Raw genomic sequence first — 16,658 nt, forward strand, 5'->3', positions numbered from 1 at the left:
CATCCCCTGGATCTCATCTCCCTGTTCCAGTTAGTGTCAGCTCTCCCCCGGTTCCTGGACGCAGGGGGAATCCACTAACAAAAAGGTGGATGAGGGGAAATTTCCCCGAACTACTCGATTTCTCTTCTCCTTCACATGATGGCATCACCACCTTCGGTCACAATGCCCACTGAGCTATTAGACTTTCAACTACTAGAGAGCGTACTTCGGCGCATGCTGCACTATCGATTATCAGACGGACGGACGGACGAGAATCCAGTCTATCTTCGATATACCAGCCAAAGAGCAAGACCATGAACTGAAATGTCACGGGCATCGATCGCACTTTCTTCGGAGGTAATCTTACCTGCAGAGAACCGGCCCCCTTCAGATTTACTAAACTATTGAATGCTAGTCATGTATGAACCATGTCACTTCCTGCCGTTTTCAAACTGTCGTCTCCGTTCGCTGAAGAGAGGGATTCCTTCTCTCCGCGTCCATCTCCAATTATTCCTCGGGGATTCTACTTTCTACTCCACTGAAAGGCACCTTATTCATTTCGCTCGAGTTCTTGCCCCCTCTTCATCAAACTTACTGGCATCATGTGTCACCACTTCAATCTATCGTTTATCGTTTGTTCGAACTTATGATATCGTCACTCGTTCAAGTTTTCATCTGCAGAAGGTAGTCACCCGCCCCTGAAATGCTAAGAATTGGGCTTCAGTCTGACTGGCTCTCAGCACGACTACACTCGTTCGAGCCTCAGTCCAGGACTCACCTGGACCAAATTTCAAGCATTCCTCCATACAGCTTGATCACTTTATGCCGGGATTGCCGATTAGCTTCTGGCCTAAGGGGGTTCTGCAGTCCCAGTTCCGCATGAAAGAGAGCGGCCGAGACCAGATGCCTTAATTAAAGCTTGCATGGTAAGTTTTGGTCACATTCAGCCATGGCTTCCATGCCAGCGAGCTTCTCCATATTTGACACGGCGAAGAAAACTGGTCGGAAATTTGGATGTGCATGGGGTGGGGAGGAGGGAGCACTTCTCCTGGGGGACTGTGAGGTCAGACGACGGCTGAAGGCATTGCATCACGCATCTCTTGGTCTTTCGCTGAAACATGCTAGATTAATTGAGATTGACGCAATCTTCAGGACGTGTCTACCTTGAACCGCATCGCTCCTTCAAATACCCCCTCCCTTTCCGCTGGTATGCTGGCTCGATCCTGTGCTCAAACGTCCTTGACATTCCAGTGCAGCATTCCGGACTCCACATTCGCCATCATCGCTGCAAAATTTAATCTGTTTTGTCATTCCCTTTTTGCTGCGCGAGGAAACAGGCGGCTCTCATTTATAAGGAGGGCCATGCTCCTAGTCTGAGTACCCGCTGGCTAAATCACAATGACGCGGTTCATATTAGGGTTACTGGTGACGGTGTTGGTCTCCTTTGCAGGGGCTACATCCGTATTCTCTCCTGCTCGACCCCCAGCTTTACCTTTGGCAGTCAAGTCACCGTATCTGAGCACTTGGCTTGCTGCGGGGAGTGATGGAGGTAATGGAGGGTATCTGGCCGGGGAATGGCCCACGTTTTGGGCGTGAGTACTTCTTTATCCTGTATCGCTATGCAGTTTTCTTCAACCAACACGTGTGACTGACTGATTCTCAATCTGAAACAGTGGACAAATCAATGGTTGGGCTGGTATGGTTCGTGTCGATGGCATTACTTACACTTGGATGGGGTTGCCAGGAACTACTACAGTCAACCAGACTTCCTATGTTTACACGTCTACGAGAAGCATCTTTACCATGAATGTGGCCGACAAGGTGCAGATGAACATCACTTTCTTATCGCCCATTACGCCAAATGACTTGAAGAGACAATCGCTCGTTTTCTCTTACGTGGATGTGGAAATTGGATCGCTCGACGGCGCGTCTCATGACGTGCAAGTCTATGCAGATATCTCGGCGGGTAAGTAATTCTTGCAAGGGACGAAGTAAACTGGATCTGGTACATTTGGTTCCGGATAACTGACATGCAGTAGAATGGACTTCGGGAGACCGCACCGCAACTGCAACATGGGACTACGGAACCACCAGCAACAATGTCGCGTACCACAAGGTCAGCCGTCAAACCCAGCTTGCCTTCTCGGAGACGAGCGACCAGGCGGATTGGGGAGAGTGGTATTGGGCGACCGACGAGAACGAAAGCATGACCTATCAATCTGGTATAGATGTCGATGTCAGAGAGGCTTTCTCGGCAAACGGGACGTTAGGGAACTCTCAGGATGCCAACTACCGCGCAATCTCGACTAATTGGCCGGTGTTCGCGTTTGCCCACGATTTGGGGTCGATTGACTCTTCCGTTGGAGTATTGTTCTCCATCGGGCTGGCTCAAACCGATGCAATGCAGTATAATGGGACTGATAAGGGTTACGCACCTCTGCCATCGCTATGGACAAGCTATTTCAGTCATGGTCCTGAAGCTGTAAGTCCTGGCTGAAACACCACGGGTATTTCGAAAACTAACAATCCACGATCAAAGTTGGACTTTTTCCACAATGACTACGGAACCTCTTCTTCTCTCTCCACCGAGCTAGATGACAAGATTGCCGCCGACTCTCTAGCAGCAGCTGGTCAGGACTATTTGACGATCACTTCGCTCACGGTTCGGCAAGCATTCGGTGCAACACAGCTGTGTGGAACAATCGCAGATCCTTATCTTTTCATGAAGGAGATCTCTTCCGACGGGAACATCAACACTGTTGATGTCATATTCCCAGCCCATCCGATATTCCTATACACCAACCCAGAGCTTCTTGACCTCCTAATGAAGCCCCTTTACGAGTTTCAGGAATCTGGGAAGTATCCTAACTCTTATGCAATGCATGATATCGGCAGTAATTATCCCAATGCTACTGGCCATGCAGATGGCAAGGATGAGGCGATGCCCCTAGAAGAGTGCGGAAACATGGTTATCATGTCTTTGGCATACGCTCAGAGAGCCGGCAATACGTCCTACCTTGAAGCACATTACGACATGCTGAATGTATGGACAAGCTATCTGATCGAAGATGCTCTGTACCCGTCAAATCAGATTTCCACTGATGACTTTGCTGGAAGTCTAGCGTGCGTTTCCCGCGACTCGTTTGCAAGCAAATGCTGACTCAGTTTATAGCAACCAGACGAATTTGGCTTTGAAAGGAATTATTGGCATTGAGGCAATGGCCACTATCAGCAAGCAAACGGCTCACTCTTCTGATGCTTCAAACTATACAGCAATCTCTCACCGATATATCCGACAGTGGGAGAAGATTGGCATTGCGCACAATGCACACCCTGCCCATACAACGTTGTCGTATGGCGCAAACAACTCTCATGGTGCGTGAGGTCGGATTTCTACTCTCATATAATAAAGCCACTGACAATTCGAATCCATAGGTCTCTTGTACAACCTTTACGCCGACCGCGAGTTGGGACTGGACTTGGTGCCCAAGTCAGTCTACGAAATGCAGAGCGCATTCTATCCGACGGTACAAAACACGTACGGAGTACCGTTGGACACGCGACACACATATACCAAGGGTGAGGAGACTCGAAGATTATATGTTGACATCATTCTAAAGCATCATACAGGTGACTGGGAGCTGTTCGCTGCCGCCGTCGCGTCCACCAGCACGAGAGACATGTTCATCCAGCTCCTTGCCAACTGGATCAATGTTACTCCCACCAATCGAGCGCTTACGGATCTTTATGATACCACTACTGGGGAGTAAGTAGAGACCACTCTCTGTCCCTTGAGAATCATGCTAACATTTGTAGCTATCCATCGATCACCTTCATCGCCCGACCCGTTGTGGGCGGCGCCTTCGCCCTCTTACTCCTCAATCAGGGCAATTGAGTTACTCACCGTTATATATACCCATCTATTCTTGGTCTGTGCAACTGACCTGTTCTGTTCGAAGCCTTCTTTGGTTCCCTGGAGCGGACCAACCTTTTTCACCCATTCGTTCAGATGTGCCGGTCACTCGCTATGCATTTACTTTTGGAATTGTTTTATTGTTACCAGACCGTTGTGTGTATCTTTAGGCCAAGTTTATGCTTTCAATTGTCAGCCAGGTGGCGCAATTGAAGGCTATGGCGCGCAGAGTATATACGTTCCCTTACCTGAGCTGTTGCAGGGCTGCAAATATCACTTGGTGACCGCAGGTTCTAGGATTCTAGTTGGATGTTGCCTGATACGGCAAGTAGTTGGATTAATTGTAGGGAGGCTGACCCCGTCAATTGATCTTTGTCGTAATGCATTGCAGGCGTTGGCGTTGGACGAACTTCAAGTTGTCAATAACCGCGGCTAAAGTCACACTACTGCCTATATCACTCAAGCTTTTCTTTCCTGTGATACTAACATAATCTTACTAGAGTAGTTTTGAGCCGGTGTACGGAGCCAAAACCAGGGTCTAGTATATATGCTGTTTTCCTCGCGCTTGCACGGGGTGCCTGTCTCTCGCCTCACCATCACAATTCAACCGAAACCTCATCCGGACTACCTTCCCAAGCATCAAAAGAGCGAATGAGATCTGTATAATGGGAATCAAAGAGTTAGCTTATCATTTCATACACGCGCAATAGACGCCGACAGGTCCAAAGGTCCACGTCGAGGAGAAGAAACCACAACGTCCAAGGACAGACATACCATAGTACAACATGATGGCCTCCAAATGGGCGTCGATCCCCACGCGCTCGTCGACGGTGTGGATATTCACGGCCCGCCCGGCGCGGGAGGGACTCCAGCGGTAGATGTTGCGGGTGAGGGGCCAGTAGAAGCGGGTGTCGGTGTTGCCGGTCATGATGTCGCCGCTGACGACGACGGTCTTGCCGTGGAGGGCGGGGACGGACTCGAAGACGGCGCGAGTGACGCCGGAGAAGCGGGCCCAGACGGGGTCGGTGCGGAGGTCGGTCGGGCTGACGGGGGCGGGGTCGAGGGCGCCGCTGAGGGTGGTGAGGGTCAGGTGGTTGTTGAGGGAGGTGTCGACCTGGTTGTCGGCGGGGAACGCGGTCACGCTCAGGTTGTACTTGCGGGCGATCGGGCCGATGATGTCGACGGCGCGGCGCTGGATCTCCTGCGGGGTCTGGTGCAGCGCCACGCGGTAGTTGACCAGCGCGGAGATCTTCTCGGGCAGGGCGTTGGACTTGACGCCGCCCGCGACGAGGTCGGCCGCCTGCGAGGTCTGCAGGATGAAGCGGAACTTGTCGCCGCGGGACTCCGCCAGCCTCTCGGCCAGGGAGACGTGGTCCGCAGAGCGGAGGGCCGACGCCAGCCACGGCTCGACCTGCGCGGGCGAGTGGCGCACCTGGCACTCGAGTTTCTGCCGGGACGGGTGCCGCCCGTCCAGCACGGGGATGAAGAGGTCCTGTCGCTCGAGCGAGTAGATGATCTCAGAGACAATGCCGATGCCCGTGTGCGGCGGGGGCACGGAGCTGTGGCCGCCGGGCACGGCGAGGGAGAGCACGATGTCGATGCTGCCCTTCTCGCCGACGCCGGGGAGCGCGTAGATGACTCCGTCGTCGTCGTCATCGGTGGCGCTGGCTAGCTTGTTGGGGTCGTTGTTGTCGCTGAAGGTTTCCAGGCCCATGCCGCCTTCGTCGAGGATGAATTCGAAGCTGTCGGGGCCGTACTTCTTCTGCAGGAACTCCGAGATATTCCCGGCGCCGAGGAAGCCGTGGGACTCTTCGTCGAAGCCGAAGGCGAAGAGAACGCTGCGTGTGGGCTGCCAGTCTTGGGCTAGCAGGTCCTCCACGGCCGACAGGAGACCAATCAGGACGTTCTTGCAGTCGCTGGCACCACGGCCCCAGAGCCATTCGCCGTCGAAGTGGCCGGCAAATGGAGGGTAGGTCCAGTCGGCGGCGTCGTTGATTGGCACGACATCCTGGTGAGCCAGGAAGAGAATCGGCTTAAGGCTGTCGTCGGTGCCGTTGAGTGTGTAGACTAGTCCTAGGCGGTTGACGTGATCTACACGGGCGTGGGAGTGGCTGTGTCAAGCGATCGTTAGGAGACACTCATGCTCATGGCCGGGGAGGATTCCCCCGACTTACAGAAGAGGAAACAGCGATTGCAAGAGCTCGTGGAATTCAAGGAATGGAGCAAATTTCTCATCATAGGGGTCTTTCATGTAATCATCAATGGCGGTTGGGACTTGGACTGCTCGCGACAGACGGTCGACCTGTCGCGACTTCACCGCATCGTCGGTAACAAACTTGACCGAGGAAAAGAAGCCGTCATCCGGGGCTTCGATCTTAGTCGCCAATGGGCAGAGATCGCTACTTGCTCCGGAGGACCAGGAGTTGAGGAGCTGCTGCGCCGAAGGAACGCTGAGAGACGCAACGGAAGGGGCTAGCAGCCCTACAATGACCGGTAGTAGCTGATACATGGGCGATGGTTCAGATACAGCAGAGCAGCACTCGCAGGGAAGAAGAACAATCGCATTGGCAAGGATTTTGGATCCATTATAAATGAGGGGAAGTAGCTTAAGCCACAACGCAATGGATTGAGTTATCTTATCGCCGGGTTGCGCAATCAAGGCGTCGATGGCAGCCCCCTCATTGTATCTGCCGGCGCGATAAGTCGGCTATCGGCTAAGGCGGATTTGGCCGCGCCGAGATTGCCTGAGAGGGCAAGTCTTTCCAGAAACTAGGAAGCATTTCATGCAAAGCGATAGCAACCGAAGGTTTGGTGGCATTCGATGGCGTAACATGAGTGGCGGTGAGGTACTTCAGAGCCACTATTCCTGCGTGGTTGAATCTCGAAATCGGTGATAAGAAGGACTGGCAGTCTCACGTATCATGGGAAGCAGACTGCTAGTCATTGTTCTTGTCGATTTGCCGAACCAAACACTTTCAAGTTAGCTCTGATGAAGTTTTGCTGCAGGTCGAGTGGATAGGGGGATCGGCTGCTGTTTCAGTTAACTACGAGTTTAGTGAAGCAGAAGTTGTAGTGTGATCTTGTTGGTCTGCAAAACCGGCCAAAGCAATCTATTGAAAGCATGAAGAGCAGTAGCGAAGGCTCTTTTTAACCTTTGATGATGACGATGGAAGCCGAGACTAAAGTGTCAGTGCATCATTGTGGCGCTGTCAAGCTTGTGACGATCGACAGGAGTAGCACAGCAGGAGAATCTGCAAGAGCAACAGCCAGCCCTGACGGAGAACAAAAGGGTTGATTGCATTGCGTGGGTGTGTTGTGAAAGATGAATGATGAATGACATGCCGATTGATGAAGGTAAAGTAGAAGCTGAGCTGCAGTGGTTGGAAGTTCGAAAAAGATGCCCAGACAGGAAGGATGATGATGATGGTGGTCCCGTGACTTGGCCGTCCTCCCTTTTCCTTTTCGTCCTTCCCACCCTCGCTCTGTTAGTACTGTACTGTACCTACTTCTTGATCTCACTTGAAACCTTTTTATCCTTTGAGATCTTGAACTTTTCCCTGCCCAACGACTCATCTGGCATGCTTCCGTTTAAGATTCCATGGAACCGACATTCTGTCGCGTTGATCATTGAGTGATGAAACGGCAATCAGGAACATCCCCATTTTGTGCCATTCTGGTCAGCTAAGAGAAACCCACTCCAGGATCCATCATGGGTTCGCCTCCCCACAAATCCCACCAACTGACAATCGCTAGTCATCGCGTGGTGGTCTCAGAAACCAATAGCGCGTTGATCCCTACATCACTCGTTCAACCCTTTCTGAGAGGAGTCAGAGGACAAGTGATGAAACACCAGCCTTAGTTGGCTCAACACAGCAAGGGATCGTCCGAAACGCTGCCGGCGCGGAGCCGACGATCGCTTAACGAACCATTATGGAATCCGGACAGAAGAGAGGCGTTCGTACGCGCGATCATCAGATCGGCATTTCTGCTGGGTTTCAACCGCCGATTTTTGCATGCTGCCCCAAGGGGTTGGTTCGCCATTTGAAAGTGTGCATCGTCGGTTGGTTCGTCTCCATCCGTTGGCATATTAAAGATGGATCATATTTAGGTTGACTCCGCCCATGAAAATTGGAACCTTGCCTGTCATCCATATCATTCTTTTGCCATCTGTTTCTTCTTTCTCCCTCCTGTCAAGCGCACATCCACTCTTTGAATTCAGAGTTTTCTTCCCAAATCTCATACACGTTCTTTACCTAGCCTCCGTTCTGTTTCTACACCATCAACCGACAAGATGATTCGGACGAGCATCCGGAATCTCGCGATTCTGTCGCTCGCCGCCTTCTCGTCTGCCTCTTCTTTTGTCGGCTGCTATAGTGAACCCGGCGAGCTAGTTCTCGCGGGGTCCTATCAATTCCAGTCCCTCGGATACTGCCAACAAACCTGCGACAAGCGTAACCAGACTGTATACGCTCTGCACGACGGAAATCAATGCTACTGCGGCGATGAACTACCCCCTTCGGAGTCTGAGGTGCCAGCTGCACAATGCAACACGCCCTGTGCTGGGTTTCCCTCTGATACTTGTATGTCTCCTCTACTTTGTCTGCAACATGCACAGCAGCTAACCGTGTCCACACAGGCGGCGGCTCTGACACCTGGAGTGTTAGTTCGGACTCCATCAACGTCAAACGCGATGATGCCGGCTCTGTCATCGTGACCGCACCGGACACGCCGGAATCTGCGGCAAACATCCAAGTCAACCCAACCTTGGTCGAGACTGGCATTGCGCTCGCCAGTAGTGTCGTCAGTGACGCGGAAGGCAGCGCCAAGACATCTATTCCAAGCGTCATCTTGACTGCTCCAACCATGACTGCTGCGCAGCAACAGCAGCAGGTGGGCTCGGCGACCGCCACTGCTGCGTCGATCGTGATCGTTGCGTCGAATACTCCATCTTCTTCGGCCGCTGTTGCCTCGTCAAGCGCATCTGCAAGCCCCTCGGCCAGCGTAGGCGCTGCTGCGGCCTTGGACGCGGGTGCGGGCCAGGGGTCGCTGGTCGGTGGCTTGCTAGTCTTGATCCTTGGCACCTTGCTTTATTAACGACATTTCGCATGATGACGGGCGATGGCAACGGCCGGCACGGATGGCAGTGAATACTCTCTTCAGTGTAAAGCTTTTACAATACCCTTGATTGACATTCGAGAAGAACCGCTGGTCGGTTCGCCTGTACTTACTATCGTTACCGCGGACACTCATTGCAATGCTCACTGCAGTCTCCCATGTAATTAGCAGAAAATTTATAAAAATAGGAAAACACAAAAATAGAAGCTGGGAGGTGAGGTGATCCTTCCATGATCATATGCTTGCTCGGTCCAAGTGAGCGACGGACAAATGCTAGCATCACTAATCTGAATGTGCGTTCGCTTCGTTTTTCTATTTCAGAGAACCAACAAGAGATTAGTACGATTGAGATTACGCATCATCTGGCATGTCGAAGCCCGAGGAAAGCCACGCATGACAAATCTGGTGGTTAAGTCGGTAGATTTGCCACGAGGGCTCATGGGGCATTCAGCCTGAAGTATAGTTAGCGGGTGCAACCATGGAAAGACGATCGTCAACGCATGGGTAGAGCAGATGGAGCAACAATGCAGTCATGAGAGGGAGTGCTCAGACCACACCATCTATTCATAGGTCCTAGTAATTGTCGGTTATACCCTGATGCCAACGCGAATGCAACCTACTAATCAAGCACCGGTGCCCCATCGGAACCAAGAATCAGACAATGTCATGTCTACCCGGTATCCACGAAGAAAGGGAAAAACCAAGCTTCGCCATGGAACGGTAGCAGTTTGCAGTAAACCGTCGCGACGAAGCGTTCCCCCCTCGACCCCTTAAACATGACCAATGAAGGGAGCCGAAATACGAGGACGTGGTGGAGTAGCCCGATCTCGAGGTACAGTCCAGTCCAGTAAGTACTCGAGTGCTCTGTAGAGTCACTAGAGTGTATGTAGACTGCAGTGCTCCCCGAAAATAGAACATTTCAGGCGTCCCGGACAGCCGGGTTCCCGCTCGATCCGGTGGGAGAGAATAACCAGGGTCTTGTGGGGTGGATAGAGGCTGAAGGACCCCGGAAGTACGGTACCTACAGTCCTTTTAAGTGCTTGGGGGTAACTTAGAATGTCGACGGGAGTATAAGAACTCGCCGTCTGCTCGAGACAGCAACAACAAGAACAACCACCACCACCACCACCACCACCACCACCACCGTCCTCCAAAAGAGCATCTCCAGACTCAAGCACAACAAAATATCACAGAACAAAAGATGTCGTGCAACCTCCTCACCAACCCCTCCTTTGAAACCGGCACCCTCTCGCCGTGGTTCACCACCGTCCCCAACGTGAACATCGCCACCGTCACGAACGCGACCGCCGCCTACGATGGCGAGTATTACCTGTACGCCCCCTTCCCTATTAACCCTTTGGCATCTTACCCTGTCCTGCCCTGCCCTATCCCCCCCCCCCCCCCCCCCCCCCCCCCCCCCCCCCCCCCCCCCCACACGAACCCCCACCTCTACCCCCAATCTTTACATGCAATACTAACGCGAAGAAAGCGACCTCAAAACCGACTACGGCAACCGCGGGCACTCGATCGCGCAGACCCTAACAGGCCTGCAGCGCGGCACGGTGTACGACTTCTCGGCGCAGATCCAGATCCCGGGGCCCTCGGGGGTGGAATACTGCTTCGTGGACGCGTACGTCGGGGCGAACGCGACGACGGGGGCGATCGTCTCGCAGCAGCTGCTGCCGACGGGCGAGTGGACGACGGTGCGCGGGTCGTATCAGCGCACGGGCCGGCGGGCGGAGGACGTGTTGACGCTGACGGGGTCGTGTACGTCGCCGGGCAGTTCGTATGTTTGGGATGTGTTGGTCGATGAGGTGGTTTTTGGGGCCGCAGAGGGGTGTGTTTGATTTTCTTGTTCTTGGGGGTTTCGGATACTATGCTATGCTATGCTATGCTATGCTATGCTATAGTGGGATGGGGGTTTGGTTGGGAGGGGTGGGAGGGATGGGTGGATTGTATCCTGGGTTGTTCAGGGGATGCTTTGGGCTGAGGGGAGATAGGATTTAATGCGATGAACATGACTAGCGGGTGGTGCAATGATTTCTGTGAGAGTCACAAGAACAACCTGAGGGAGAGGGGGGGGTTGTGCTCCTGTTGCGTTCAATGACGTGCCGATTGGAAGGAAGCATGGGAGATGGATGCTTGCATGGTGGTGAGCATACAGAGGCACTATATTACTATACTATACATCCGGTACACTCTATGAATGCGAACAAACCTCCATCCCTCCAGCCAAACAACAAAACGAAAGGCCCAAATATTCAGTGATATCACAATCAAACCCAACCCTGCTCCTCATCAAAACAGCCCCAATCCCACTCTCAAACAAGTCCGATTCAATTCTAATCCCGACTCCCTAACCACTAGCCTCGATTCTCCACCCACACAAAGAATTACAATCGGAACACCCCTGCAGACTACCTTTACACTCACGGCATACAGCAAGGGATGTGATCTACTCGGACAGAGGCCTTTGAATCGGCGCAGAAGGAAACCAGTAGTCGTCTATAGGCAGAGCCACGAGAGTGACCACGCCGCAGCATATGACACGTCGTGGTACGTTTGTCCACCTGTATTGTCCTCAAAATATGCTACCCGATGTGCGAAGACTACTAGTCAAAGATCAGAAAGAAGATTGGTATGCGCGCTGCCATACAAGGCCAGTAGAAGATTAGAACGACATAGTCTCCAATGCCCAAAAGGCTAGTCGTATTACAACTTTGACGAACCCTGCTGATTCGCTCACCACAGTAACCAGACCCGAAAAGATAAGAGACACCGAAACGGTAGAAGAGATTCATCGTAAAACATAATTCACACTGCCAGACGACTGCCTAGGCTAGACCAAAGGCTACAGCATCTCAACGGCTTAATGTTATTTAAGCCAAAGTCCTACCGCTGCTTTATTTGATCATAAACTGATGCACTGACGGTGACGCCGTTCCAGGCAGGGGAAAGTGGTTTGTCATTCCTGTGCGCTATTAGCCCATGAACACTAACAAGCGACTGAGTGGCTTCGCGTACTTTATGTAGGAAGTCTTTATATTCCGTGCTCTGTCTTTGACCTGCCCCGTACTTTTGTTAGTGAACCTTTTTTCACCTGGCTGCTTCGGCTCGATCCTGTCATGTTCTCTGATTTTTTCCCAGTGAAACATGGTGCCCCTGAAACAGGTGCGTCCATGCTGGTTAATAAGCCTCTCTAGTCGCTCTGATTGCCCAGGCTCCCAGCGTATCGTAGGCCGCCTGTCTGGTTTGTTTTTTTGAGTGGAAGGGGCCGAGGCGGATGGTGAATTTGGCGAGACCGTTTGAGCGGGTCGAGTCGACCTTCTAAGTGGAGTAGCGTGTCTATCTTGAGCGTGATTGCCCGAGCTCTCCGTCGCATTTTCCGTTTGACTTTCCAGTCGAGCGCGCTTACTGCGTGGCTGGATCGGCTTTCTGGCCCGTTGCCGCTCTACTGATACCTCGCGGTCGTCGTGCTCGAACTCATCATCGCTTTCAGGAACCTCATCGGCTTCACGCCCACGCTTGCGCGATGTCTCGTTGCGCCGACGCTCGACGCTTCGAGGATCCAGTCCCTGACTGATGGGGGACACGCGTGCGGCATTAGTCTGCCGGTCAATGAACAGAGCACGTGAGTCTCGAGGCGCAGCCGTAGACCGTGGGGGTCCCTCGTGAGACACGTTTGATACCTGACTGACATCGTTGTTCGTGTCTTTTGCTAAACCGTGCCTGGATTGCTGCAATGCCTCCTCTCGAAGGGACGATGGGCGGGAATTGCGAACAAACGAAGGACTATGGGATCTCTCCAACTGAGACTCCCCAGGATCACCAATGTCTAGTTGGCCATTAGTCACCTCGATTTCGACCTCGTCTTGAATAAATGTCGACGTCATATCGGGCGATGCTGGGATTTCGGACGGTCCCTCGGGGGCCGGTTTCTGTGTGTTTGCCCTCGGGCGCTCTACCTGGCGATTTTCAGGACTTGTGTCTGAGGTGAACTGCTGCCTTTCGGAACGGTCGTTTGATGGAAGAGGCTCCGTCTGTCGGGAGACTCCGGGAATTTCGGTGCCAGCGCTGAGCTGCTGTTGTCGTTGCTGCAATCGATCCACGGCGGTTTGATTTAGGAACGTTCTTCTGGACGTTAGAATAAGGACAGCACAAACATCAGGAGGAAGACTTACGGCTTGGCTTTGAGGGACTTCCTCCCTTCTCGGTCTACAGGAGGAGGCTTCTTGAAAACGTTTGGCGGAATCTTGTTGCTAGCCCGGGTTGTTTCGACAGTATTACTGGCACTTTTCTCCGGTCTAGTAACGGCAGGCACGGGCTCTGCGCGTGCTGGAGACCTAGCAGGCTCGGCAGATTTTGAGGTAGCTCTTTCCGACCCTCTGGCTTGCTGTTCGATGCGCGGCGTATCAGAGCCATTCACTTCTTCAGCCTGCTGCATACTTCCAGATAGTGGTGTAGGTGACTCCGGCTGCATTTGTCTCTGAGCCTCTGGGCTTACGAGGGTCCGACTTAGATCGTGCTCGGCAGGAGATCTAGTAGTCCTCTGCAGGGATCTTGCAGACGGTCTAACAGGAGATTCTAACTGCATCGATCTGCGGGCCTCGGGACTTGCAGACTCCCCAGACCCCCAATGAGAATTTCTTCCCACCGGTTGAGTTTCGGGTATGGTATGGTACTCATTCCGGAGGCTGGAAGGAGTGGCACTATACCGAGAACTTCGCGCCGAGACCACACTGCCAGGGATATTCCGCGGGCCGTTACGAGCCAGCGAGGGCGTAACAGCAGCATATCCCGATGTCGTGGCAGTTCCTGGAATAGACTGCGTCGGATGCCGGGCGGTTGACGGCGTTACTGAATTTCGCGTCCTAGGGGTCGAAGAAAACGTGCTGCCCAGACTATAGCGCGTCTTAGGTCTGGCAAAGAACGCCTTTTTGACATCCTTATAAGTTTGTAACGGTCGTCGCATATCGGCATTGATCTCGTCGGTCCGTTTACAGACCCATTGGGCAGCGCGTAGGACGAACTTCCGCCATCCGTAATTTTTTTTGAGCCCCTCAATGTCGATGGTGTCTTCCACCAGGCAAAGAGCCTCCATTTCCTGGTAGCGATACGCCACCTCAGCTTCGAGCCCTGGTGGGATTTCTCCGTTAGGACCCCTCAGCGCCTCAGTTTCGAAGCCTCGGAGAACTAATCCCTCTTCGTTCGCCAGCTCAATGCAAAAGCCCTCTTCCAGCACTCTGGAAGGCTCAAAATCCGGATCGTGCTGAGACTTCTCCTCCAGCTGCATGATCGTGTACTGGGTACGCAGTTCTAGAGCGAGATCAAAAGTCTCCTTTTCCAACGAACTATCGCCCGCAGATCTTTTCTGGCCCGCTGGTACGAGCCTGGTTGTGAAAGGCAAAGGAAATATGCTGTCAAGGATCCGGATCGCCTGCTTCACAGATGAAGTTGATTCGGGTTCGCACAAGAGAACCTCGAGGACAAACCGCGCACAATTAGCTTTTTGCAAGGCTGGCGCTGGATCCCACTGGCCCTCAATCTCATGTAGCTTCTCAGCCACTGTTGCCGATGATCTGAAAATGTCATCAACCAGCTCGACGTCAATGTACGGCTGACTTCCGAAGTACTTAGCTTCCTGTCGGAGGTTGGAGGTTTGTCGAGCCAGCCGCCAGCTTTCCAAACTTTGGGAATCATTCAGCTTCTGAAGCAACTTGGTAAACTCGAGCAATTCGAAAGGGCTGGGCACCGAGAACTCCAGCATGTCCTCGGCCGCATCCCACAACTTGGGGAACACCTCAATCATCTTTCCCGGATCAAGGTCCAAGTCCGGCTCCGAGGGTAAGATAGTGGTCCCGGAAATATTGATCTCATCTTCTGGTGTCTCAGGGATAGCCTGATTCTCATTCCCAGGCCGCGAAGCCATCGGCTTCAGGGGCGACGACTTTTGAGGGGATTCCTCGGCGACAACATCAAGGGCTGACAGGGAAAAGAACGTGAGCTCGAAGATCAAGCAGGAGGTCCGGGACAGACCCAAGGCAGAACAAAGGAGAGCCAGCATGAATACGACAAACGAAGACAACCGACTGTATGCAACAACAAGAACAACCACACACCCTCTACTTTAGAATACAGAGAAAGATGAAGAGAAGTGAATAAAAAGCCATTCACTCACCGGTCGCATGCCCCTTTCTGCCCGAGACAGCCGCATCATCAACCAGATGATGATTCGCGTCCTCATCATCATCAACCAGCGGTCGACGATGCTCCCGACTCTGACTCCTGGTCACTCGCCGAGTCACGGGACTTGTTGTTTTCCTGAGAACTTGACCAAAAGCACCGGAGCTCGACCCATGTCCATTCGACCCTTCCTTCATCAGCGGCAGGGATGAAGAGTACGAAGGGGTGGAAGGTGGTGCTTCCACCTGGCCCGACCGCGACCGCGCCATAGAAATCGATCCCAAAACAATGGCCACAACACAACGCAAATAACAAGAGAGAGAGAGTGCCCTGTGTAAACAGGAAGGCGGTCAGGCGGGAACGGGAAGATGTAAGTGTATTTCCCTACTAAATCCCCCTTGCAGCGAAAGGAAGTAGAAAACTGAGATGCAAGACGAGTGCTTCACCCCACCACCGATGGTTGTTGTGATGAAGAGAGGTGGTCGATGGCTGGGAGAGGACGGGGGGCACGGCCGAAGCGGAGAAATGGAAAGGACTTGGATTGTGCCAAACGCCCATAGGACAGACTTGGGGTAAGCGGTTGCACTAAGTAGGGTAAATGCTTATGTAAGTGGCTTATATCAGCGGCAAAATAAAGGCGGTGAGCCAGATTGGGAAACCCTAATGTAAACCCTTATGTCAACCCTAACTTCGGGTTTCTACGACCGTTGGACATTTATTCCTCTTTGGGAAGTCAGAGTTGCCTCGAGGTAATGGAAGGCTACCGCATGAAGTGAGGTGCTGGTCTGTATACAGAGTACAATAATCCGAAGATTTAGCTTGCTATGGAAGGAAAGCCACACTGCTGAGACAAAGCAGCGCTGGCAACTCTGATAATCTGAATCAGAGCCAATGAAACCAGGCACACTTCATGCTGTATTTACTCGGCCCCCAGGGATTTTCTGAAGCTGCAAGAGTCTCATAGCATAGCTCAGCCTCTCGTATACTACTGCCTTGATCTTGAGGAAGTTCCTGTGTATGAAACTTGCACAGCAGAAGACATATCACAGCAACAGCAGGAGTCGCGGGCGTGTTCATCTATGCAACAGCCAGCTTTTTAGGAGACTCAACCAATAGTAACTTCACCCTGTGCGTTCTCCCAGACTTGCAAATAACATTGGCGTATAGAGTAATGCCTCCTGCACCATACTACCAAGATTAAGAAAAATCCTGTTTTTAGTTCCTGAGAATTTGCGTCGCGTTTAACACTATAAGTTTTGTCTCGGCCGCGCCCAACCGTGCAACAACCAGCATCCTCGGAGGCTCAGCCTCGAATAATTTCACCCAACGAGTTTTCCTGAAGGCACAGAGGGTCCTGTGGTATACCTCGGAGTCTAGGGTACCAACTTACCAAGAATCTGGAAATCCTTGTTTACAGTTTTCGAGAAACTGCGTCTTTTTGAATGCCTGTGGGTTTTGTTCCAAAGTC

General features: G+C 52.5%; 6 protein-coding genes across 6 annotated transcripts; 4 read left to right on the forward strand and 2 right to left on the reverse strand.

Moving 5' to 3' along the window:
* Positions 1-1,238: 1,238 nt before the first annotated feature.
* Positions 1,239-4,152, forward strand: gta1 (glutaminase GtaA). The gene is made up of 8 exons (XM_025666995.1): positions 1,239-1,571; positions 1,653-1,945; positions 2,019-2,461; positions 2,519-3,102; positions 3,152-3,354; positions 3,415-3,558; positions 3,610-3,745; positions 3,796-4,152. Exons 1-8 carry the CDS (start codon positions 1,378-1,380, stop codon positions 3,872-3,874), a joined length of 2,076 nt encoding a protein of 691 aa, XP_025530639.1. The 5' UTR covers positions 1,239-1,377; the 3' UTR covers positions 3,875-4,152.
* Positions 4,153-4,442: 290 nt separating this feature from the next.
* cps1 (Gly-Xaa carboxypeptidase) lies at positions 4,443-6,744 on the reverse strand. Its single transcript, XM_025666994.1, has 3 exons — positions 6,067-6,744; positions 4,667-6,003; positions 4,443-4,550 (listed from the first exon to the last, which is right to left on the reverse strand). The coding sequence occupies exons 1-3, from the start codon at positions 6,399-6,401 to the stop codon at positions 4,489-4,491; spliced, it is 1,734 nt and encodes a 577-aa protein (XP_025530640.1). The 5' UTR covers positions 6,402-6,744; the 3' UTR covers positions 4,443-4,488.
* Positions 6,745-8,081: 1,337 nt separating this feature from the next.
* On the forward strand, positions 8,082-9,056 carry BO86DRAFT_230059 (WSC domain-containing protein). Its single transcript, XM_025666993.1, has 2 exons — positions 8,082-8,472; positions 8,529-9,056. The coding sequence occupies exons 1-2, from the start codon at positions 8,184-8,186 to the stop codon at positions 8,984-8,986; spliced, it is 747 nt and encodes a 248-aa protein (XP_025530641.1). The 5' UTR covers positions 8,082-8,183; the 3' UTR covers positions 8,987-9,056.
* Positions 9,057-10,098: 1,042 nt separating this feature from the next.
* BO86DRAFT_230156 (carbohydrate binding domain protein) lies at positions 10,099-11,034 on the forward strand. Its single transcript, XM_025666996.1, has 2 exons — positions 10,099-10,339; positions 10,497-11,034. Exons 1-2 carry the CDS (start codon positions 10,209-10,211, stop codon positions 10,852-10,854), a joined length of 489 nt encoding a protein of 162 aa, XP_025530642.1. The 5' UTR covers positions 10,099-10,208; the 3' UTR covers positions 10,855-11,034.
* On the forward strand, positions 11,018-11,901 carry BO86DRAFT_230162 (uncharacterized protein). The gene is made up of 2 exons (XM_025666997.1): positions 11,018-11,563; positions 11,759-11,901. Exons 1-2 carry the CDS (start codon positions 11,214-11,216, stop codon positions 11,811-11,813), a joined length of 405 nt encoding a protein of 134 aa, XP_025530643.1. The 5' UTR covers positions 11,018-11,213; the 3' UTR covers positions 11,814-11,901.
* BO86DRAFT_454249 (uncharacterized protein) lies at positions 11,650-15,693 on the reverse strand. The gene is made up of 4 exons (XM_025677047.1): positions 15,186-15,693; positions 13,189-14,989; positions 12,032-13,138; positions 11,650-11,978 (listed from the first exon to the last, which is right to left on the reverse strand). The coding sequence occupies exons 1-4, from the start codon at positions 15,457-15,459 to the stop codon at positions 11,900-11,902; spliced, it is 3,261 nt and encodes a 1,086-aa protein (XP_025530644.1). The 5' UTR covers positions 15,460-15,693; the 3' UTR covers positions 11,650-11,899.
* Between the last annotated feature and the right edge of the window lie 965 nt (positions 15,694-16,658).

Source organism: Aspergillus japonicus (genome assembly GCF_003184785.1).
Source record: "Aspergillus japonicus CBS 114.51 unplaced genomic scaffold BO86scaffold_8, whole genome shotgun sequence".
In the NCBI taxonomy this organism is placed as follows: Eukaryota; Fungi; Ascomycota; class Eurotiomycetes; order Eurotiales; family Aspergillaceae; genus Aspergillus; species Aspergillus japonicus.

Coding starts and splice junctions, on each gene's coding strand:
- BO86DRAFT_230162 (XM_025666997.1), top strand. CDS start 11,214: ATGCGAACAAACCTCCATCCCTCCAGCCAAACAACAAAACGAAAGGCC. Junction 11,564..11,758: donor GCAGCATATGACACGTCGTG/GTACGTTTGTCC, acceptor CGCTCACCACAG/TAACCAGACCCGAAAAGATA.
- BO86DRAFT_454249 (XM_025677047.1), bottom strand. CDS start 15,459: ATGGCGCGGTCGCGGTCGGGCCAGGTGGAAGCACCACCTTCCACCCCT. Junction 14,990..15,185: donor CAGAAAGGGGCATGCGACCG/GTGAGTGAATGG, acceptor TTTCCCTGTCAG/CCCTTGATGTTGTCGCCGAG. Junction 11,979..12,031: donor ATAAAGACTTCCTACATAAA/GTACGCGAAGCC, acceptor AATAGCGCACAG/GAATGACAAACCACTTTCCC.
- cps1 (XM_025666994.1), bottom strand. CDS start 6,401: ATGTATCAGCTACTACCGGTCATTGTAGGGCTGCTAGCCCCTTCCGTT. Junction 6,004..6,066: donor CAATCGCTGTTTCCTCTTCT/GTAAGTCGGGGG, acceptor CGCTTGACACAG/CCACTCCCACGCCCGTGTAG. Junction 4,551..4,666: donor GGCCATCATGTTGTACTATG/GTATGTCTGTCC, acceptor CCCATTATACAG/ATCTCATTCGCTCTTTTGAT.
- BO86DRAFT_230059 (XM_025666993.1), top strand. CDS start 8,184: ATGATTCGGACGAGCATCCGGAATCTCGCGATTCTGTCGCTCGCCGCC. Junction 8,473..8,528: donor TGGGTTTCCCTCTGATACTT/GTATGTCTCCTC, acceptor GTGTCCACACAG/GCGGCGGCTCTGACACCTGG.
- BO86DRAFT_230156 (XM_025666996.1), top strand. CDS start 10,209: ATGTCGTGCAACCTCCTCACCAACCCCTCCTTTGAAACCGGCACCCTC. Junction 10,340..10,496: donor TACGATGGCGAGTATTACCT/GTACGCCCCCTT, acceptor ACGCGAAGAAAG/CGACCTCAAAACCGACTACG.
- gta1 (XM_025666995.1), top strand. CDS start 1,378: ATGACGCGGTTCATATTAGGGTTACTGGTGACGGTGTTGGTCTCCTTT. Junction 3,103..3,151: donor GACTTTGCTGGAAGTCTAGC/GTGCGTTTCCCG, acceptor CTCAGTTTATAG/CAACCAGACGAATTTGGCTT. Junction 3,746..3,795: donor TATGATACCACTACTGGGGA/GTAAGTAGAGAC, acceptor TAACATTTGTAG/CTATCCATCGATCACCTTCA.